General features: G+C 34.6%; 1 protein-coding gene across 1 annotated transcript in view; it reads right to left on the bottom strand.

Annotated features, from left to right (window-relative positions):
- ATRNL1 (attractin like 1) overlaps positions 1 to 24,448 on the bottom strand; it is an 815,348-nt gene that overhangs the window by 735,268 nt on the left and 55,632 nt on the right. Inside the window, exons 6-8 of the mRNA XM_013055772.2 lie at positions 20,915 to 21,089; positions 15,410 to 15,497; positions 10,089 to 10,344 (exon numbers count right to left, since the gene is read on the bottom strand). Coding sequence (XP_012911226.2) covers positions 10,089 to 10,344; positions 15,410 to 15,497; positions 20,915 to 21,089 — 519 coding nt within the window. The remainder of the gene's footprint in view (positions 1 to 10,088; positions 10,345 to 15,409; positions 15,498 to 20,914; positions 21,090 to 24,448) is intronic.

Below are 24,448 nucleotides of genomic sequence, written 5' to 3' on the forward strand. Positions count from 1 at the left end.
ATATTAATACAGTTGTCTAATGCTATAAATAATCCTCTGATAACTGCTTTAAACTTATCTGATAGATTCTTGTATGTTTTGCTTTTACTGTCATTATTTTTCAGCAATTTTGTAACTTAAGCTTATACCTACCTTAAAGGTTTTATTTAGTATCTCCATTTTGGGGGGACCTACTGATGTTTTCTTTATATCCTAAGATACAATCTACTCACTTTTTATGAGTTTTCCATGCATACTTAAGAAGTCCACAAGTACTTTGTTCATAATCAGGTTGTGTTGATATATATTCTTAACATTGCTTGATTATATTGTTTAGATCTTTCTACCTTCTCTTTGTCTTGTCGTGTACAGAGTAATGCTTGAACTGCTTTGTAAAGAAATTGCTGCTATCTATCTCTCTGTATTGCCTACAGTTTCTGTTTTAAATGGCTGGTTGCTGGGTTATTTGGTACATAGATATTCTTCTATTGTACATTACATCTTCTGGTGAATTGTGGTTTTAATACAATAAGGTATTCTTGACTCATACAATGTTTTGGTGGCCTGAATTCTATTTTCTCTGGCATTAGGATCACAACCCATGCTATCTCATTGAATCTAATTACTATGTTCAATAAAAGCTAAGAGCAGGCTACAATGATGGTGCCTCCAGTCCTTTTATGCCTTCTCAAATGTAATAAAATACTTTGGGCACTGCAATAAGAAAACTGAAAGTGACCATATATTTCATTCATGTATCACCCTCCTAAGTAAGTTGTTTCCTTGTTAAATTTTTTAGCATTGTTTGGTAATAACTGATGAGCAATGAATTAATTTCTAGGAAAATGAAATAGCAAAGCAAACATAATAAAAATAAGCACCAAGATCCTAGAGTATATCTTAGATTTGTAAAAGCATCCAACAAATCCATCTGTAATTGCAGATAGAATATTTTATACTATATTTTTAAGTAAGTAAATGTTCTCTTTGTTCTTTAAAGACTTCTAAGAAAGAATGAGATTTATGAAAGAACAGCCTTCACAGAATGTTAGGTCGGCTTACTCAAACAACTAAAATTGGGACTGACTAACATTTATGGTATTAAGAGTTAAATGGCATTCTTGACTCCGACCAATTACCTATGCAAGAATCCAGGCTCTTTCTCTGCTTTCCTCTTTCTCTCACCCTTCCCCCATTTTTAGTTGCATTCTTTCTACTTAGAAGGAACACATAATATCTGCATTCTAGTGGTCTACTGACATCTCTACCCTTGTTTTAGTCTTAGCTCTAAAGTTAAATACACGTCCTCTAACCAGTCTTTTACCTGAAGTGTTCCCATTCATCTCTTTGTCAGATGATGCTTATTCTCTAGGACAGGGTTTGACAAATCACAGTCCACAGGCCAAACAGCCCACCAACTGTTTCTGTAAATCAAGTTTTACTGGAACTCAGCCATACTCATTCACTTATGTATTTTATACCAGTGCATGTGTACAGACTCAACAGCAGAACTGAGTAACGACCATGTGGCCTACAAAGCCAAAGTAATTTACTATCTAGACCTCTACGAAAAAGTCTGCACATTTCTACTTTACTAGATTTCTCAGGTAAGGGCACATATACACGAAATTACCTGAGTTTTTCCATGTTCAAACTGTTTTTTCTATAACCTTGACACTTGAAGGACAGTTTGGCAAGATATAAAAGCCTTAAACTATATTTCTTTCCTTACGTTTCTTGAAAAATTCGCTCCTTGGTTGCCTTGATTTGTATGTTACTTTTGAGAAATCTGATACAAGCTAATCTCTTGCCCTTGTAAGATATTTTATCTCTCTGCCTGAAAATCCTGAAGACTTTTTCTTTGTCTTTTAAAACACAGTAGTTTTATCAAGATGTCTCAAAATTGCTGCTGTGGTTGAATTTAACCAAGCACCCATTCATGAACAGGAGAATGGATAAAGGAATTGTGGTAGAGTCATATAATGAAACACAGTATTGTAAAGGAGTTAATACATAAATACATAACATAGATGAACCTTAGCAATATAATAGGTGAATGAAATAGAAGAAAGCCTCAGAAAACTGTATAAAATATTATTTCCTTTTTGTAAAACTCAAAACCAAATAAACAAAACAATATGCAATATAAGCATAAACATATAAAAAGCTATTTTTAAAAACAAATCCATAAGAAATTCTAGATTTTAGAATAGTATAGAGACAGAAAACTTTTTTGTAAAATCCAACAATTTTTTTAATGACTACAATTATAAAGAGAAAACTTAAAGGACTACAATAAATGGTTACATTTTTTCATAAATATCATCTTACCAAATATACTTTTGGGGTGCTTTTGCTAGTAAGACATGGTCATTTCTACACTGATGATTTAATAACAAAATAAAGTTGAGCTGAGTAAACATAATAAGAAACCAATAAGTGGTTGTTTTTAAAAATAAATTGAAAGCTGGGGCACCTGGGTTGAGCATTCAACTCTTGGTTTCAGCTCAGATCATGATCTCAGGATCCTGGGACTGAGCTCCTCATCAGGCTCTGCACTCAGTACAGAGTCTGCTTGTCCCTCTCCCTCTGCTCTTCTCTCCCCCTACAACTTCTAAAAGTGCCGTATGGCTGTCAGGTGCTTAGGAGTGACAGTAATCCAATGAGCTTCATGTGCAGAATTATTGGAACAATCAGGAAAATGCATAATGAAGAGATCAGCTTGCAGTAAAGGTTCCCTAACCTTTTGTTTAATTAACAAAGTAAAGGTGGCCTTCTTAATTGTATAATGGTGAAAAGACTCTTGTTAATCCAGAGCTGTATTTGTGGAATTTTTCATTTTTTTTGGAAGTCGTTTAATTTTCCTCCACATTCCTGTATCTCTTTGTTCATAAGTGAATATGACACATATATGGCTTTATATAGGTATTCTTCTGGTACTTACATTCTTCTTCTAAGAAGTTTATTTTATTCCCCCTACTCACACACTCGTGCTCACTCTCTCTCTCCTAAATAATCTTTTAAAAATAAATAAATAAATAGAAAGCAATATGTAGGCACATAAGAGTGCTGCTTACTTAAAAAAAAAAAAACAGAATAGCTAATGCTCTTAAAAATGTTAAATAAAAAGAAGTTAAATAAACATAACAACCTTTAACATTAAGAAAAAATAAAATGCTACAAAGGACCACATAGTATTAAAAATTGTAATTCAAAATAACAGTAGTAGAAATGGACCAAAGGACCCATGCTATTCTAAAAGGTTTATATTTCTGCTGACATTTTTCTCATCTAATAAAGGATGAAGTCCTCTTATAAAACACTTCTTTCTCCCACCTTCCAGGATCCTAAGACCTAAATACATGTAAAAGATCATTTAGATGAACAGTTATATTTGAATCTCTAAGGAATCAACAGTTGCTACAATTCCCAGGGTCTTGAGAGAAAACAGATGATATACTAAAAATGAGTAATTATAAGGAGTCTAATAGAAAGACTACTTTTAAAACTATGGTCAGGGTAATATCTTGGAAATAACACAGCAGGAAGTCTTTAGTATCTGCTAGCCTGAAAAAAGCAAGAGGAGAGAATGGTTTCCAGAACTCTTAGAGAGAACCAAAAAAAAAGTGTTCTTGCCAAGATCACCAATCGTCTGCACTGCACTAAATTCAATGGCCAATCCTTAGAAATCATTTTCCTTGAGGGGTACCTGGATGGCTCAGTCAGTTAAGCATCTTGATTTCAGCTCAGGTCATGATATCAGGGCCGTGAGACTGAGCCCCGAAACAGGCTCATCATTGATATGGGGCCTACGTAAGATTCTCTCACTCCCTCTCCCTCTGTTCATCCCCCTACTCACGTGCATGTGTGTGCGTGCATGGGTGCTCTCTCTCTCTCTTTTTTTAAATCATTTTCCTTGAGCCAAGAGCAGAGCAGCATCTGGTACAATTAATCACTTTTCTGTTTAATAATCTTTCTTCACTTGGCTTCCGTTCACAACACTACTCTTCCTTGCTTATCTTCTTCTCCTTCTTATGGAACACCATGGGGCCCAATCTTTTTCTTTTGTTTATCTACACCCATTTCCTTAGTGATCTGATCCAGTCTCATGGCTTTCACTGCTTTCCATATCCTAAGAGGCCCAAAATTTACATCTCCAGGCCAGATCTCTCTCTAGTCTAATGCCTAATGGATATCTCACATATAACATATCCAAACTAACTCCTGACCTTCAAACCACCTTCACCTCAAACCTGCCTCAGAATCTTCTGTGTTCAGTATGGCAATTTCATTTCTCCGACTGCTCCAACCAAAAACCTTAAAATCATCCTTGACTCATCTATCTCAGACTCTACATCCAAAACCTTCAGCAAGTAATATTGCTGATTTAATTTAAAAACATAGATGTTGATGAGAAATGGACTAATTCTCATCATCTTCAATATTACCACCGTCCCTGTCCAGATTATTTTAACAACTCCCTAACTGGCCTCCTAGCTTCTGTTCTTTCCTTCCTAGAGCTTATTTCCAACACACACAAAATGATGCTTTTAAAAATTATGTCATTCCTCTACTCAAAGTCTTGCAAGGTCTCTCCATTTAACTCAGTAAAAAAAACAAAAGCAATGCAAAAACCCAATAATCTTGCTTCTTTATTACTCCTCTAACCTCATCTTTCCCTTTTACTTTCCACCCGTTCTTCTCCAGATTCCTTACTGTTCCTTGAACATGCTCAGCATGCTCTTGCCTTGACACAGCTGCTCTCGCCTCAAGGAAACACTCTTCCCCGGACACTCACACGGTAAATACCTTCACATCTTTCAACTCTTTGCTCAAAACTCACCTTTGCAGTGACATCTACTGTCTCCTTCCTGTTTTGAAACTACCTCACTTTCAATCTCTCTCTCAATCCCCTTACCTTGCTCTGATTTTCTAAAACTTACTATCTTCTAACACATCATATAACATACATCCATATTATATTTATTTTTTATTGTCTGTATCACCCTGCTCGAAATAAGCTCTGCAAAGCTAAGGGAAAATACCTGATTCATCATTTGTTGGTGTGCATTACTGCATATGTCTGAAACCAAGTAGAACCAAAATGTGCTCATATAAGCTACAAAGTCAACCCAATGTTTAGGAAGTACACCCTAGATCAACAAAACTCTAAAACTCATAAAATAGCAAGGACGATACTTACAATCTCAGCAGTTAAAAAATATTCTCTAGTATCTTAGATTTTTTTTAGTGCTAATCTATAATTCTCCAATTAAGAAAATTGAAGATAAGTTAACTAAATGGTCATTTTGTTCTAAATTATATTACAAAAATCTCAAATAAGAATCACTGTATTAAATGCAGAAACAGAAATACCTTAGAATGATTTGCAATATTATTAAAAGTTGAATAAGGGTCATTTGTTAACTGGAAATTTTTTCTCTGTTTTTAAAATTTCTATATAACCATGAGATCAATATTCTTAGCGTATGCTTCTGAGTAAATTTTTAGCTACCAAAATAACCTGTTTTCATGAATTACTCTTTCTTTTCAGTTACCTCACCATGATGCTGGTTAAAGAGATAGCCCCTTCTTTAATACAAAAGCATTTTTTTCCTTAGTTGTCTAGAAGCTTTAATATGTAAGGATAGTCAAAGTAAAACCAACCTACGTTTGAGGACCTGATGCCATTAAAATCAGTCAGGAAAAAAGAGGCGAAACTGCCAACACAGTGTAGTAATTCCCCCTAAGAACAGGACTAAATAAATAAATGAATATATACTCTCTCTATGGCAACAAGTATTCATTTATAACTAAGATGATAAATTATCTTATTACTTACATTCAAAGTAGCCCTACTTAATATCATTCCCTAAAGAAGCACTTTTCTATGATATATAGAACTTAATTTTTCTAACATATTTAAACTATTTTACTCATTGGTTTTGTATTCTTTTATTTTTAAGGACTTTCCAAAGTGAAAGTACTTCAATTATTCTTTGATATCACATACTTTCAAAAGCAGTGAATTTAAAATGCACAGGAGTAAATAAAGTAATGTTAATTTTATTATTAAGATATAATTTTACAGAAAAGTTGATGAACTCTACTTTGTCCTTAATTCACAGAATTTGAAAACTGCCCACAATTCATCTATTACTCTTATAAAACTCATAAACTATGCATTCCTCCCATTTCTATCTTATACTACATTCATAAGTGTGCCTGGAAGTAGTGCAACTAATAAGGCAAAAGTAAAACCAAAAAAACCCTGTGGATAAATTTATTTATAAATAGTATTGTTGTTATAGAATAAACCAAAAGAACTCTAAGAAATCATTAAAATTTTACCAAAACTACAATTAAAATTATATACTCAAATTATTCCAAATGAAAACAAAAACCTACCAGCCAATGAATTTATCAATTAACAACCTACATCAACATTTACCATTCATAGATTAGAAAAACTCTGACGTGCCTTCCTAGCTATCCCTAGAAAGCATAATCACCACCATGTCTCATAACTGAATGATACTACTGTTCAATAAAGGGGAATATGAAAAGAGTAAGTAACATATTCTGTGAACTATAAACTATATTGTTGGGAGGCAGAGTAGAGAAGACATGTACTAATCAGGTAACTTAGAAATTCAGTTTTCATGGCCAAAACTGCATGTGAGCCCATGTAAATACTGAATCAGAGAGCTTCTACATAAAGTCAGGGTTATACCCTCAACAAAAAATGGTTTTGTTTTGTTTTGTTTCAATCTGCTTTGCAGAGGCAGGCAGAAAATGTCTATTTTAGCCTTGGCCCTATGTGGAAGGAGAAAGGGCTTCCCTTAAAAACTTTCCTTCAAACACTAGACATCATGTCACTGTGGGCATGAATTTACCCTACATATAAATAAGGTCCCAAAAAGCCGAAATTTTAATTTAATTTAGACCAAGGCTTCTAGGCCCCCAGAAGTACATATTCTCTCTAGAGCAGGCGAACTAACACCCAAGGGGGCCCAATCTGGAACAAAGCCATGCTCGTTTGTGGTATGTATTATATGTGGCTGCTTTTATGCAAACCAGCCGAGCTGACTAGTTATGATAAAAACCACGTGGCCCACAAAACCTGAAATATTTACTCTCTGGCCCTTTACAGAAAAGACTGTGACCCTTAGTTTAAAATATTGATAATATGGTCAAATGTACTTAAAACAAAACAAGAATTAAAGCAGCAGAAATAGTAGCCTATAAATTGGAGGTTGACCAAAGAGTGAAAGTACTAGTTAACTTTAGACTTCATTTTTTATGAAACTTCAAAAGTCAAAACCTCTGGTTCAATCATAAGATTCATGATAGTTTAATTCTGAATCTTCCCATTTTCCTCAGAGAAGATGTGTAAAACAATAAGGAAAACACGAAGGTAACGTGAAAGAAAAAGAAAATTAAATATCCAGAGAAACTAGGAACTTTTAAAAAACTACAAACTCCAAATAAGGTGTGAATATGCAAACAAGTAAGTAAAACCAAGAGAGTCACAGAGAAAAAGCCACAAGAATGCAGAAAAGATGAGAAACAGGAGTGTGGAAGAAGCTTAATGGTAGCAGATCTCAAAAATTACCACGCTCCTTCCCACAAAAAGGCTTTCTCTCCCTAAATGTAAGAAGAGCCATAATTATAAACAAGAAGACAACAGAGTAACACAAAGTATACAAAAACCAGATGGAATATAAAGCAAAATCCAATCCCCTCTTATACACAAGAGACACATTTAAAACAAAGTGATTCTGGAAGGTTAACAATGAAGGAAAGGGCAAAAGTATAACAGGAAAATACTGAACCCCTTCCCACAGAAAGCAAGAGCCATAATATTAAATATCAGACAAAGGAGAAATCAAGTCAAATCAAGTCAACATTAAGCAAGCAAAGCAATTTATAATATTAAAAGACACAATTTACAATAAAGATGTAACAGTTATGAATATCCACAATATCAACTTTTATAAAGTATAAATTCCAGAATATACAAGGAAAAATAGGCAAAAATAACCTAACATTTTTAGGCTTTAATTCAATTTTCAGAGCATAGCAGATAAAGTACCAAAAAAAGTAAGGAAAGAATAGAATACCTAAACAGATTAATGAAGTAGATTTGATAGATATGTGTTCCCTGAACAACATAATAAAGAAAAAAATTAATAACAAAATCAAAAAACAAGCACGCTTCTACATAGAAAATTTCTAACTGCTGCTTAAACAACCCTTGGGCCCATCTAAGAAATGCAATGACAACCACATGTGCTTCAATGCCACCATGAGTCTGTTACAACAATAATGTGTGTACATAGCCGTCTATCCAATACAGTATCGCTAATTAACCATTACACCCCAAAGTGTTCCCATCAGCAGGAATTCTCTTTAGATCTGTTCTATTTTCCCAGTAAGTTAAGAAGTCAGGTCATTGGCTCAGGGTAATTGTGGAGAAGGAAGCACTGGAAGTTTAGAGAGGAAATATGAATGAAATGTAAATATTTGTATAGAGAGGAAATATATATGAAATAGAGAGGAAATGTATGAAATGGTCAACCTGGGACAGTTGGAGGAAAGACTGGTGATTGTGAGGTTCAAGCTGGGTAAGGTGAGAAGTATAGATAAGGGAGTGATAGTGAAAAACCTATAGGAGGCCCAATGCACTGACAGCTCTAGTAAGGTTGCAGAATTGTGGGAGGTGGGGTACTAGAAGGAGTAAACTGGAAAGATCAGTGGCACTCAATGAGTAAGATAACTGAAATGGAAATTGTGGGATACACCGAGGAACACAGGTCAAGGGTATAACAATGGGAAAGAGAGACTCAAATAGGATGGGAAATAAGATCCCGGAAGAGAGATTAAAAAAAAAGAGAGAATCCAAGAATTAGAATAACGCTTTAAGTGGATAGTGAAATCAGAGAAATAGTTGACTAACATTTTGCTTTCTAATGTATTGTAATGTAATATATTCTGTGGGGTAGAATGATAGTGGACCAGAAGTTATATTTTTCAAGGAATAAAGCGGTGATCTGAGGGCAACAGAAAAGTAAAGAAGTAATAGGCGACACAGTTTGACGATGTAAGGTTCAAAGGTGAGTGCTTTAAAAGAGGAAGGAAGGGGAATGGTGTAAAATGGCAATAAGAAGTAAGAAGGATATGTATTCCACTTTCCACTCAGCTGCAGTGGGGATTTTGAAAAGAAAACTTATCACTTGAAAGGACTGCAGGGGGAAGAGAGGAATATTTTTAGAAAAGGAGTCTTGTGAGCACATTAAGGACTCCCTTGTTGCTCTGTAAGTGAGAGTCCTCATTAAGACTACACAAGGACTCTAAACAGTTGAATATAGCTATCTATACACAAAGGAGCCAAAAACTTGAGTTCATAATACTGGCCAGAGCTAAAAATGGAATATGGTCTTCAATCTAAACAGGGAACATATGGTATGTGTACATAAATTTTGTAAAAAAAAAAAATCTTGTGTTTGAAAATGTTGTAAAGAATTTTTTTTTTTAAATTTTAAAGTACCAGAAAAACAAAGAAGAGTATTTAAGAGCATAGTATAAAAAGTCGTATGCAGATCGTCTCAGTCACCTTCACCCACCAGATAATAATCTCTTATAAAAGATTACAACAGACCATCTTCAGGAAGCTAACTTTAAAAGAATAATACACATATAGAGATCCTACAGAAAGATTAAAAACAGAACCCTGAAAAAATGAAAATCCTGAAATCATGGAATGCATAGTAAAGAGACTATTTTAGTGTTAGTTCTTGGTTCATAAGTAAAATCCAAAGAAATAGCACCATCTGTTGGAATTTCTCATATTTATAAAAATTCTCAATTCTTGAAAATGTGTAACTGGTATGTAACACTTCCTCACTTTTAGCTAAGAAGGTAAATACTAAAGGACAAAACCTAACACAAAATCAAAAGGTTTATATTAAAAAGTAATTCTTAGCTCATAATTCTGATTTTTAAAAACTCAGCATTTGACTAAATTCATACGAAGATTTTATTAAAGATAACAATAGTCTCAACTAATAAAGGAAAGAGTATATAGTTACATTTTCAAAGTAACTCACAGATATGGTATTCCTGTATGCTGCTTGTATAACCATATATTGCCGAATATCCAAATATTATGATCATGACAACATCTCTACTATCCAACTCCATAATGTGTGCTGAATGTCCCTCCACAGCATACTGCTGACCATGTCCAAGAACAGTCGGAGTTTTTGTACTCCATGACTGACTATGTACGTTAAAAACCCATAGTTCGTCGGTGACATTGCCGTCATTTGTTTCAATTCTGCCTCCATACATAAAGATGTTTTCCTGTAAATTAAAAACATATATTAATAAGCAAAATAGTCATATCATAGCAATATAATTAAAAATAAAGGTTTAATTTAAACACTAAACTTTAGTAATCACTCATAACATGCACAAGGCATAGTTTTTATTTATAGAAAGTCAAACGGAATTAATGCTTTTACTTACAAGAAGGGGGGGGAAATCCATGCTTTCAAAAAGTTACTTTAAAATACTTTCTTTAAAATAGGTATATTAATAGAGTTAAATTGACTATATTTTTAATTCTCTTAGTTGTTGAGTCTCCACTTCTTACACTTAAATTTTACCAGCTATGTATATTGCTTTGTGCTATTCTCATTCACTGTTTTCTTCAAGAACTGTCCACCAAAAAGGTAGACCACATTGCAGAATACAAAATCAATATACAAAAAATCTATTCTATTTCTATACACTAAAAATGAACAATCCAAAAATGAAAAATGAAACTAAGTAAACAATTCCATTCACAAAAGCATCAAGAAGGAAATAATACTTAAAAATAAATTTAACAAAAGAAATAACTAACTCTGAAAGCTACAAAATATTGTTGAAAGAAATTTTAAAAGATCTAAATGAATGGCAAGACAACCCATGTTCATTGGTCAAAAGACTTAATATAATTAAGATGGCAATGTCTCCAAACTGATCAACAGATTCAATGCAATCTCTTAAACTGCTTCTTTGTAGAAATTGACAAGTTGATTCCAAAACACATGGAATTGCAAGGGACCCAGAATATCCAAACAATCTTGAAAAAGAGGGTTATAATTGGAAGACTCACACTGTTCAATTTCAAAACTTACTATAAAGGAAAAGTAATCAAGACAGTGTACTACAGGCATAAAGACAGGCATATAAATCAATAGAACTGAGAGTCCAGAAATAAATCTGTATATCTAGGGCCAACTGATACTTGACAAAAGTGCCAAGACCACTCAGAAGGAAAAGAACAGCCTCTTCAACAAATGGTATAATGAGAGCTAGACAGTTAACATGACAAAGAATGAACTTGAACCTTTATGGCATACTATGTACAAAACCCAACCCAAATGGATCAAACACCTAAATTTAAGAGCCAAACTATAAAATTTTAGAAAGAAACAGGAGGTAAACCTTCATAACACTGGATTTGGCAATGGTTTCTTAAATATGACACCAAACACAAGCAACAAAAGAAAAACAATAAATTGGATTTCATCAAAATTAAGAAACTTCTGTGCTTCAAAAGACACTATCAAGAAAGCTCACAGAATGGGAAAAAATCTGCAAAACATGTATTTGATAAGGGACTTGTATCTAGAATATATAAATACCTCTTACTTCTCAATAATAAAAAGACAAATAACCCAATTAAACAATGGGAAGGGGGAGTACCTGGGTGGTTCAGTCGCTTAGGGGATCTGCCTTCAGCTTATGTCAGGATCCCAAGACCCTGGGATCCAGCCCTCCCCAACCCAGTCCCCAAGCCTCCTCCCACGGGGCTCTCTCAGCAGAGAGTCTGCTTCTTCCTCACCCTTTCCCCTCCCCTCTCCACCAGTTCTGCTCTTTCTCTCTCAAATAAATAAATAAAATCTTTTAAAAATAAAATGAAATAAAAGTAAATTTAAAAAATTAAAAATGGTAAGAGAACTTGAATAGATATTTCTCCAAAGAAAATACAAATAGGCAATAAGCACATGAAAAGATGACTCATAACATTAGTCAACAGGGAAATGCAAATCAAAACAAACTCTGATACCACTTCACTAGCGATGGTTATAATCCAAAACGATATCAAATAACCAGTGCTGGCAAGGACGTAAAATAACTGCAACCTTCATATATGGCCTGTAGAAATGTAAAATGATGTAGCCACTCTGGAAAACAGTCTGGTAGTTCCTCAAAAAGTTAAATATAGAGTTACCATTTGACCCAGCAAATTTCAATCCTACTTATATACCCAAGGGAAACATAAGCACATGTCCACACAAACACTTACACATGAATGTTCACAGCAGCATTATCATAACAGCCAAAAGGTGAAAACAACTCAAATGCCCAATCAACTGATAAATGAATAAAGCAAGTGTAGTATATCCATAATAGAATATTATTTAGCCATAAAAATGAAGTATCAATACATGCTACAACATGCTAGACACAAACTATATGGTATATAATGTCATTTATATGGAATGTCCAGAACAGACGAATCTCTAGAGATTCATGATTGCTTAAAGCTGGGAGGATGAGGAGGTTTAGAGTAACAAGGGTACAAGTATCTTTGTGAGGTTCTAAAATTGATTATTCAACCAACTCTGTGATTTTATGCAAATACGCATAAGGTTGTTGCACAACTCTAAATAAATTAAAAACCATTCCAAATGCACACTATGGATGCTGAACTGTACGGTATATCAATTACATCTCAAAAGTTATTACCACAAAAATGCAATAATCAAAACACTAAAACTAAAAACCAAAATTAAAAGAAAAAAAGCATTTATATACACACAAACACATATACACTTGATCTTAGCCAAAAGGCCGAGAAGTGGTTCATAAACACATATACATAGAGAGGTTTTTATCTTTAAAACATGCATACACATAGAAAAAAAGAGTTAACATTTATTCTTTACATCACTCTTGTATTTTCCCAATTTTCTTAAATAAGCACAGAAAATATATAAGTTTTTATTTAACAGGTCTAGTCAAAGACTACAAAATATAAGAATCTTTGTTGATTCAAAATAAAACAGTTAAATAGCCTATGTTTTAATCATACTAAATTCATGAATTACACAAGGGTAAGTGAGTACAATGTAATCCCTATCAAAAAATCCGTGACATTGGAGAAACAGAAAAATCTATCCTAAAATTCATACGGAATCTTAAATGATTCCAAGTTGGCAAAACAAACTTAAAAAACAAGATCAAAGCCGGAAGTCTCACACTTCCTCATTTCAAAACTTACTACAAAAGTATAATAATCAAAGTTGTGTCACACTGGTACTGGTACACAGACACAGATCAAAAGAATAGCCCAGATAGGGGTTCCTGGGTGGCTCAGTGGGTAAAGCCTTTGCCTTCGGCCCAGGTCATGTCTCAGGGTTCTGGGATAAAGCCCCGCATCGGGCTCTCTGCTCAGTGGGGAGCCTGCTTCTCCCTTTCTCTTCTGCCTCTCTGTCTACTTCTGATCCCTCTCTGTCAAATAAATAAATAAAATCTTTAAAAAAAAAAAAGAATAGCCCAATATAAACCCTCACACATGATGAAATGATTTTCAACAAGGGCACCAAAACCATTCAATGAGGAAAAGACAGTAATTTCAACAAATGGTGAAGGGAAAACAAAGTATCTCCAAGCAAAGAAATGAAAGTGAACACCTACCCTACACCATAAACAAAAAAAATTAACTCAAAATGGATTAAAGAGCTAAATATAAAAACTAAAACTTTAAAACTCTTAAAAGAAAATACAGTGAAATAACATAACATTGTTACTCATAACAATGGATTTGGCAATGACTTCTTGGATATGACACCAAAAGCCCAGAGAAAAACAACAACAACAACAAAATACATTAACTGGACTATGCCAAAATTAAAAACTTATGTACATCAAAGAATGTATCAAGAGAGTGAAAAGAGCCCACAGAATGAGAGAAAATATTTGCAAATCATGTATCTGATACGGGGCTAATATTCAGAATATATAAAGAACACTTTCAACTCAACAACAAAGAAACAACCAACCTGATTTTAAAAATGGGCAAAAGACTTGAATATACGTTTCTTTAGAGGAGGCATACAAATAGCCAAAAAGCACATGAAAAGATGCTCAACATTACCTATCATTGAAAAAATGCAAATCAAAACCAGAATAAATACCATTTCATACAAGGGTGACTATTATAAAAAACAAACAAACAAACAAAAAATAATAAGTGTTGACAAGGATGTGGAGGGATTAGAATCCTGTGTCCTGCTGGTGAAAATGTAAAATGGTACAGCTGCTGTGAAAAACAATATGACAATTCCTCAAAATAATCAAAAATAGAATTATGATATATTCCAGCAACTCTTCTTCTAGTTATCTATCCAAAAAGTTTAAAGGAGGACTTAAATAGTTATATATCCATGTTCACAACAGCATCATTCACAAGAGTTAAAAATGTGAAAGCAACCCAAGGGTCTATCAATGAATGAATGGATAAATAAAATGTGATATGTCCATACAATAGAATATTATTTAGGCTTAAAAAGGGAGGATACTCTAGCATATACTGTATGGATGAATCTTGAGGGCATTATGCTAAGTAAAATAAGCCAGTCAAAAGACAAATACTGTATGATTTCACTTATATGAGGAGTAGTCAAATTACAGAGAGAGAAAGTAGAATGGTGGTTGCTGGGGGTTGGGGAATAAAAGGGAGAGTTATTGTTTAATGGGTATAGAGTGTCATTTTTGCAAGATGAAAAAAGGTCTGGAAATAATGGTGGTAACTCTTGTACAACAATTTGTATCCTTAATGTCACTCAAAATACATTTAAAAATGGTTAAAATAGTAAATTTTATATTATGTGTACTTTACTACAATTTTTTAAAAGCCGAGGTGGCTCAGTGGGTTATGTGACTGCCTTCAGCTCGGGCCATGATTCCAGGATCCTGGGATCAAGCCCCACAATGGGTTCCTGGCTCAGAGGGGAGTCTGCTTCTCCCTCTCCTTCTTCCCCTCCCCATGCTTGCTCTCTCACTCACTCTCTCTTTTCCAAATAAATAAATAAAATCTTTTTAAAAAAAGTGATTAACCTGATAACTAGGCATAAAGCCATGGACAAAAACTGAATCTTCATTTTTTCTCATGTTTAATGAAGAATTGTACTAAAATCTATTTTTTTACTAAAATACTATACAAGTTTGTGACATCTCAAGTTATTGTGATCTATGATCTATTCTCATTAAGATTTGAAGTAAAACTGGGATTGAGCATTTTTTTTTCCTCAAAGGTAAACTCTTAAAAAAACATTGAATAGAATGTAAAAAAAAACGAAACGATCCATACCTGATATAAAGCAAGAGAGTGTCCATATCTCTGGAGAGGACCCCTTGATAGACTTCCTACATTCCATATACTGCTTTCCAAATTATAACTAAAAGCAAAAAAAAAGAAAAGAAAAAAAACTTTATAAGCTAAGATTCATTTTTGTTTTTTTAATTTCCATGTTTTCCTCGCTTGTATTCAAGTATTCATTCAACTCAAAAATAATTATAACTAATAAACTCATAATTTCATGTGCCACATTAGAAATTTTTAATAAAGACTCATTCAAGACATACCTACTCTAAATCAAAATTCAATCATTTAAACATGTAATATATATTAACTTGAGTAGGCTATTTATTACTGGAATTAATTTGTTCAATTACCCTTAACAATTTCAACCAACTGAGTAGCCTAAATAATAAGTGAGTTATTCTGCATTTTTAAGTTTTTTTAAAAGCCACCTTTTTCTTTTCAAAATAGATAAAACTTCTCCCTATTTTCATAACAGCCATTTCCTTTATGTATTCATTTTTATTCTTTTATACAGACTAAGCTTAGAATTATGTAAATTAACTAAGTATGCATTTCCTATGCCAAATATAACACGTTCACAGAACACTTTTTGAAATAAAATGAATCTAGTAAGATAGAAGCTTCTGTAAAAATAAAGTACTTATTGGATTACAGGATAAAAAAAGAAAATTAATATATTCTAAAATATATATATGAAACAGAAGTTCCAAACTATGAATCTCAAGTGCTCATCCAACAGAACTCCACCATCATACTCTACACTCAAAGTTCCTCAATTTGCCTAAACATAAAAAAGGGAAGCACCCAGCTAAGAATTAGCAAGAACATTGTTTACGAAGCTCATTATCAATTATTTCCCCTCTTCTCTTCAACTCATCAAGAAAGGTAAGAGGGTTCCCTTCACCCCAAAAAAAAAAAAAAAAAAAGAGAGAGAGAGAAAGAAAGGGTTACTAAAAATTGTCTTCAGTATCATGTTTAACTTATTTCCTACCACGGAGTTATAAAATATGTGTAAGTCATAAATGAGGAAATATAATCAACCAGAACATAAACATAACTTCCAGACTCGTACCTGTATCTACATACCATATCTGCACCCAACACACAGCTTTCTACCAAATTACCATAAATTAGGGGCCAGCAAACTATTTCTGTAAAAGGCCAGACAATAAATATTTTAGGCTTTGTGTACCACATTGGTCTCATACATTCTTCTTCGGTTCTTTTCTACAGCCCATTAAGAATGCAAAACCAGGGCACCTGGGTGGCTCAGTGGGTTAAGCCGCTGCCTTCGGCTCAGGTCATGATCTCAGGGTCCTGGGATTGAGTCCCGCATCGGGCTCTCTGCTCAGCAGGGAGCCTGCTTCCTTCTCTCTCTCTCTGCCTGCCTCTCGGTGTACTTGTAATTTCTGTCAAATAAATAAATAAAATCTTGAAAAAAAAAAAAAAAAAAAAGAATGCAAAACCATTCTTAGCATCTAGGCCCTAGGCCCCTCCTTGGCAGTTGGCTGTTTCTGCTATCAATAAACTATATTTGTGTTCCTGGTGCAGTGGATCCCACAACATTCTAGCAGTTCTGCCATCTCTTTCCTACATCACCACGTTATGGATTTACTAGATAATTCCCATTGGCATAAAAACATGGTGTTATTTTTCCCCACTTATTAAAAAAAAAAGGAAAATTTCTCTTGACCTTACTGTTCTCTTGACCTTACTGTTCCCCCTTCAAGCTATCACCCCATCTCTTTACTATGCCTATTCTTCCTTACCCCACCCTGAACCTCACCACTCCCTTCAACTAACTCTAAATAAGCTTTTAAAACGAGGCTCCAACAAAACTGTTTTTGTTAAAACCAGCTTCCTCCTGCTAAAATCCCTGGGCCTTCTCAGTCCTCATTTTCCTTGATTTGGTTAATCATTAGCATCTGACACGGCTAATCAATCCTTTCTCCTCATATATTCTCTTCCCTTGCCTTCAAAGATACCACACTTGGTTTTCCTACCTCACAGGCCACTCCTTTACAGCCTCCTCTGCTGTTTTCTCATCTTTTACCTTGACCTCCTAGTGATACGGTGCCTTGGGCTCAGTTCTTGGTTCTCTTCTCCACCTAGAATTCATTCCTTTAATGATATCATCCTAACTCAAGCCCCATTTCTATTCTTCTTACAATCCCAGTATAGTCTTCACAAAGTAGGCACAATGCAAGTCAAAGCATGCTCAAAGATTCCCATGACTCTCAAAAAACCTACAACATCCTACATGATCTGTCTCTCTCTCCGACTATCCCAAGAAGTTCATGTGTCCCTCTCATGTATTCCATGAAAGTCACAAGGCCTCCTTTTTGCTGCTTGAACTGTGCAAGTAGCTCCACATTAAGGCTTTTGTCTGGCTCTTTTCTGTCTCCAGATAACTGCACTGCCAATGCTTAATCTCTTTAAATCTGTTATCACCTTTCCCTTGATGGCTACCTTGACCACATTGATAACTCTCCTCTTTGCACTTTGTGATTTGCTTATCCTATCTATCTCGGTATCTTTTTATACATATATACATATATATATATATATATATATATAATTTACATAAAATGTACTTATTTATGATGGTAATTGTGTTTTTCTAATTGCCTGTCTTTCCTCACTAACTCCATAAATATAGAGACAATTAATATGTCCACTATGTATCCCAAATATCAAGCATACAGTTAATATTCAAAACAGTTTGCTATGCCCATAAATACATGTTAATTCTCACTAATGTCAGTATATAACGTAAGGGTCTATTTAGCCAGAGCGATTCCATCCGGTTAAACAGTGGTTTTGTTGTTTACGCAGTAAAACTTAAACTGACCCTGCCCCCCCACCAGGGGACTTACTTAAAAGCAAGTCCAGGAAACCAGTCCCAGGTAACAAAGCCCAAATACAAGGGTGGGTCAGGCCGGGTGGAGACATCCAATCAGTGGGGCATGCATTCTGTCTCCCTAGCTACCAAGGAGTGTGGGCCCTGCCTTTTGGGCGCCTTTTGGGTGCCAATTCTGACCAAGGTGATAGCCTAGTTCAAATATCTACTATAGGGTAAATTGTGATTCAATTGGTCACTTGTGTGTGACCTAGCATGACTATGCAGCTTTCTCTGTATGTTGCAATCTCATTGGCCACCTGTGTGTGGCCAACCACATGGCCCTTGCCCTTTAAAAGTTAGTCAGTAAGGCAGGGAAGGGTCACCCTCTTTGTAAGAGGCAGCCCCGAACAGTCAGTTTGATTCTCGATGCTTGGCGCAAAATAAAGCTTTGCTTGACCTTCACTTTTTATCAGTCTCGCTCCTTTGATCACGGACCTATCATTGGGGGACCCATCATATATGTTCTGTCAAATAATACAGAATTTTATATCTTAGTGAACAATTTTGTCTTAAAATATAACATCTAGGGGCATCTTAGTGGCTCAGTCAGTTAAGCATCTGCTTTAAGCTCAGGACATGATCCCGGAATCCCAGGATCAAGTCCCACACTGGATTCCTTGCTCACAGGGAGTCTGCTTTTCCTTCTACCCCTACCCCTGATCATGTTCTCTTTCTCTCTCTTTCTCTCTCTCTCTCTCAAATAAAATCTTTGTTAAAATTGCAAAAGATTCTTACAAATGTAACATCTATACCTCGATTAAATTCTATAGAAGAGAAATTGACTAATGACTAACATCACTTCTAAAAGCCAATAAATATCCTTACCTATCTACAACTGAATTATATTCAGAATAATAAAAACAAAAAATTCTCTAACTTGTAAACACAGCAACCAGGTTACTTTTAATCTGACACCTCGAGACTTAAAACTAAACACTACAGGCAAAAGAAACAGGTTGCAGACAAAAAAAAAATGTTAAATTATCTGAGTCAAATGAGAAATATATAAGTTTAAGAGTATCAAATGATATTCACCACAAAACAAACTGAGGGTTGCCGGGGGGAGGGGGTTTGGGAGAAGGGGGTGGGATTATGGACATTGGGGAGGGTATGTGCTTTGGTGAGTGCTGTGAAGTGTGTAAACCTGGTGATTCACAGACCTGTACCCCTGGGGATAAAAATATATGTGTATAAAAAATAAAAAATTAAAAAAAAAAATCTTTAATAAATAAATAAATAAATAAATGATATTCACCACTTAATTTTAAATATGCATTTAAACTTGTACAGAACACAAATTTTTAAGATTCCCATGTTTCCCTGACACTGTACTCTATCTTCACAAAGATGCAAAGACCACAGTTTAATTCAAAGTTTTATTTTATTTTCATAGACTTTTCATTATCATTAATCATAGTTAATTTCCTTCTCATTTCCACATTTAAATTGTATTATTGCTTCAGGTTCTTTTTATACCTTTAACAACTTGTTTAATACTACCAACACTCCTTCAATTCTTTTTAGAATATTTTATCCTTCATATACTATGAGGTATAATGTTAATTCTTCACTTAAATATTTACCTATCACTCTTCCTTTTCTTCCTCTCCAGAATTCATTTTAGACTAATTCCATCGTATTCAATCATAGCTTTAAAGCAATCTCCTCTTAAACACAGACATTTTTATATTCTCCAAAGTAACAAGGTTAGTATTTTCACTTGGTAGGGTTGCCAGATAAAATACAGGATGCTCAGTTAAATCTGAATTTCAGATAAGCAACCAACAAGTTTTTAGTGTACCCATACAATATTTGGAACAAAAGCAAAAATACATATTTTTAAAGTTATTTTGTATATTGCATATTGCAAGAAGCCTACATGCAACATATATAATTTTACAATGAAGACTAACAAGGTCAGTTCTGACTGGTTGATGCCCAGGTTGTACCAGTTATATTATTATATTGAAAACAATACTGATAATCAAATTACTCTAATTCCTCTTTTATTCTATTAATAGATGGTTGATAAAATAAAACTGGCAGCTGAAAAAAAAGTCAGATAAACCTGCCACCCATGTGATTTTTCATGTCATCCAATCATGCAGAGGATAATCTCTATTGCACCAACAGCAAATGAATGATTTATTTTATAATACTGGCGCTGTGTTCCCAAAAGCTTGTAAAATAAAAGCTCAGGTAAATTAAAACTTACAGAACAAAAAACTGAAAGTATTTTTATATAAGCAAATACACTTCATTCTAAGAAAATGAAAGGTGACAGGATTTTAATGTCTAATACAGGCACAGTCCCCTACTTCTTTGAAGTTAGTATTTTCATGCTAAGAATTTGAGAAAAGCAATCTCTAGAGAAGTAATAAGATTTCTACAAAACAAACTTACATGCACAATGACAAAAATTAACCATGTATATACTGATTTCATGTATTCTCAAATCAGTCCTATGTAGCAAGTAGTTACTACCACTGATCTGTTTATAAATTTGGACAGCAATAAAATAAGAAATTTAGTATAACCTTATTACCAAAATAATCCAATAGATTATGAACATTTGAAAAAAAACTTACTTCAGGACCATTTGAAAAGAACTGTAGTTAAAAGTATATCCACCAATCACCCACATAAATTTCCCATGTAAAACTGCTTTATGGGAAGCCCGACCTACAGAAGGACTGAAGGGTTTAACATTTGGCAAAATCCAGTAAGACTCAGTAGAAGGAACATTCAAAGAACAATCAGGACCTATTAAAAAAAAAAAATCAAACACAATGCATTAAACAAAGACCTTAGGTTATAGAAATAGAATATAAGGATTAAGAAAATTTAAGAATTCAATGCTCATGATACTAATAAATGCAATATACATAAAATGACCTAAAATATAACTTATAGGAAAATTTCTAAGACCAAAAATAATGCCTACCAGGCAAAAAATTCATATACCCAATCAGACATAAATACCACAACCTGAAAAAAAATCATTTAAGTAATACAAAATATCCTATTTACTTTATTATGCTACTAGAATGCTACTGGAATATCAGACTGCAAATCAATGTACACAAATCCTGGTTTAGTCACTAACAACAAATATGACCTTGACCAAGTCTGTTTGTCTCTCCCATCATCAATCTTTCATCTATAAAATAGAAATAACAATTGATCCCCTAAAGATTATCATAATTTTTTAAAAGACAATGGAAATGAAAGCATTTATAAATTATAAACTATTAAACAAATATGAAACCAAAAATTATATTTTTCTTAGTATCATTATATGAAGAACAACCAAAATTGGTATTAGTAGAGAGGCTTATTATCCTCAAACAGAAAAAAATTATTATGTATAATAAAATAAAAAGTATTAATAAGTGCAGGATAACCTAAATAACTTTATGTTAAAAACACTGCCTTTACCTACCCATCATTCAAGTTACTCATGAGACTTGATTTCCTCCTCTGTAAAATATAGGAGACTAGCCTAGATCAGGTTTCTCAAACTTAACTAATTGAAGGAATGCTCCCAAAGGAAATACATATTTTACCAAACTTAAGGTTCATAAATTATTTTAATTCTAAGGAAACTAAAATACACTGAAATAAAACTAAATATAAATTCCTTATGTTTGAAGTACTTTTATAAATATAAAACCAACAAAAATTTATAAATTGTATATAAACTTACAAAACCCGTAAAATTAATGTTTACTTAATATGATGGTAATAGTGCTTTGCTCAAAGTAAATCATTGGTCCCAAGTTGAAAATGATATTACTACAGTGCCTTTTTAACATACTTTAGCATACCTATATTATCTTGACATAATTCTCTCATCACTTTTCTTTCCTTTACCTTTAATAAATAGTTTAAATTCAATAATATGCCATATTATCATTTGAACTGCACTTGTCACAAAAGCATAAAACACCTGAGGAATATTCTTTTTAGCCTATAGTAAGTAACATCACTTGGTCTCAAATCCATAGCAAACAGGAATGCTGACATTGCAACCAAGTGACATTTTTACTCAATTACGAGAGCAATCACTTGGCTTAAATTTGTTAATACCAAAAAGTTTTAGATTATCTTGAATCACAAAATTTTAAAATATCCGAAGAGACTCTGATGTGAGAGACATGAACCCACACAGTTCCCATTTGTTTCTGGGTTCACTCACCCTGCACTCACTCATTCATCTTCAAAGTCCTTTTCAGTGCTTGCGTGCTATATTTTTCAGTTACAAACTAGGTAGCATTCTAGCTTATCTCTTTGATAACAGCATAATCCTTTAAATCAAATACAGAAAATGTTACTGATTCTGAGTGAGAAGACTACAAACTATTCCTTGGTAACTGAAGAAATTTAAAGAATATACTGCTGCCGGAGGAGTCAAGATGGCGGAGAAGTAGCAGGCTGAGACTACTTCAGCTAGCCGGAGATCAGCTAGATAGCTTATCTAAAGATTGCAAACACCTGAAAATCCATCGGCAGATCGAAGAGAAGAAGAACAGCAATTCTGGAAACAGAAAAACAACCACTTTCTGAAAGGTAGGACCGGCGGAGAAGTGAATCCAAAGCGACGGGAAGATAGACCCCGGGGGGGAGGGGCCGGCTCCCGGCAAGTGGCGGAGCAACCGCGCACAAAATCAGGACTTTTAAAAGTCTGTTCCGCTGAGGGACATCGCTCCAGAGGCTACACCGGGGCGAAGCCCACGCGGGGTCAGGGTGGCCTCAGGTCCCGCAGGGTCACAGAAGGATCGGGGGTGTCTGAGTGTCGCAGAGCTTGCGGGTATCGGAACGGGAAAGCCGGCTACAGAGACAGAGCCGACAGTAAGCTCGCAGCTCCGTGTTACCTTGAACCGGTCGCAGGCTCGGTGAGCTCGGAGCGCGGCCGGAGGTCAGGCAGACGGGAGTGGCTGGGCGCTGTTCTCTGAGGGCGCACTGAGGAGTGGGGCCCTGGGCTCTCGGCTCCTCCTGGCCGGAGACCAGGAGGCCGCCATTTGTATTCCCGTCCTACGGAACTCTACGGCAAGCGCTCAGGGAACAAAAGCTCCTGAAAGCAAACCCGAGCAGATTACTCACCCCGGCCCCGGGTAAGGGCGGTGCAATTCCGCCTGGGGCAAAGACACATGAGAATAACTACAACAGGCCCCTCCCCCAGAAGATCAACAAGAAATCCAGCCGAGACCAAGTTCACCTACCAAGGAGTGCTGTTTCAATACCAAGGAGAGCAGCAGAATTCCAGAGGAGGAGAAAGCAAAGCACGGAACTCATGGCTTTTTCCCTGTGATTTTTTTTTAGTCTTGCATTTAATTTAATTTTTTTCTTTTTCACTTTTTGTTTTGTTTCTCGCCTTCTGGTAAAAATTTTTTTTAACTTTTACCTTTTTCTTTTTTAACATTTTTTAACTATATATTTTTTCTTTTTTATATTTTTCTTATTTGTTTTCTTTTTTTTTAATTATTTTCTTTTCTTTTTTTTTTTCTTTCTTCCTTTTTGAACCTGTTTTTATTCCCTTTCTCCCCCCTCACGATTTGGAATCTCTTCTAATTTGGTGAAAGCATATTTTCCTGGGGTTGTTGCCACCCTTTTAGTATTTTCCTTGCTCCTTCATATACTCTTATCTGGACAAAATGACAAGACAGAAGAATTCAACACAAAAAAAAGAACAAGAGGAAGTACCAAAGGCTAGGGACCTAATCAATACAGACATTGGTAATATGTCAGATCTAGAGTACAGAATGACAATTCTCAAGGTTCTAGCCAGGCTCGAAAAAGGCATGGAAGATATGAGAGAAACCTTCTCGAGAGATATAAAAGCCCTTTCTGGAGAAATAAAAGAACTAAAATCTAACCAAGTTGAAATCAAAAAAGCTATTAATGAGGTGCAATCAAAAATGGAGGCTCTCATTGCTAGGATAAATGAGGCAGAAGAAAGAATTAGTGATATAGAAGACCAAATGACAGAGCATAAAGAAGCTGAGCAAAAGAGGGACAAACAGCTACTGGACCACGAGGGGAGAATTCGAGAGATAAGTGATACCATAAGACGAAACAACATTAGAATAATTGGGATTCCAGAAGAAGAAGAAAGAGAGAGG

The sequence above is a fragment of the Mustela putorius genome, unplaced genomic scaffold (assembly GCF_011764305.1).
Source record: "Mustela putorius furo isolate JIRA1106 unplaced genomic scaffold, ASM1176430v1.1 tig00003909_pilon_pilon_pilon, whole genome shotgun sequence".
Classification (NCBI taxonomy): Eukaryota; Metazoa; Chordata; class Mammalia; order Carnivora; family Mustelidae; genus Mustela; species Mustela putorius.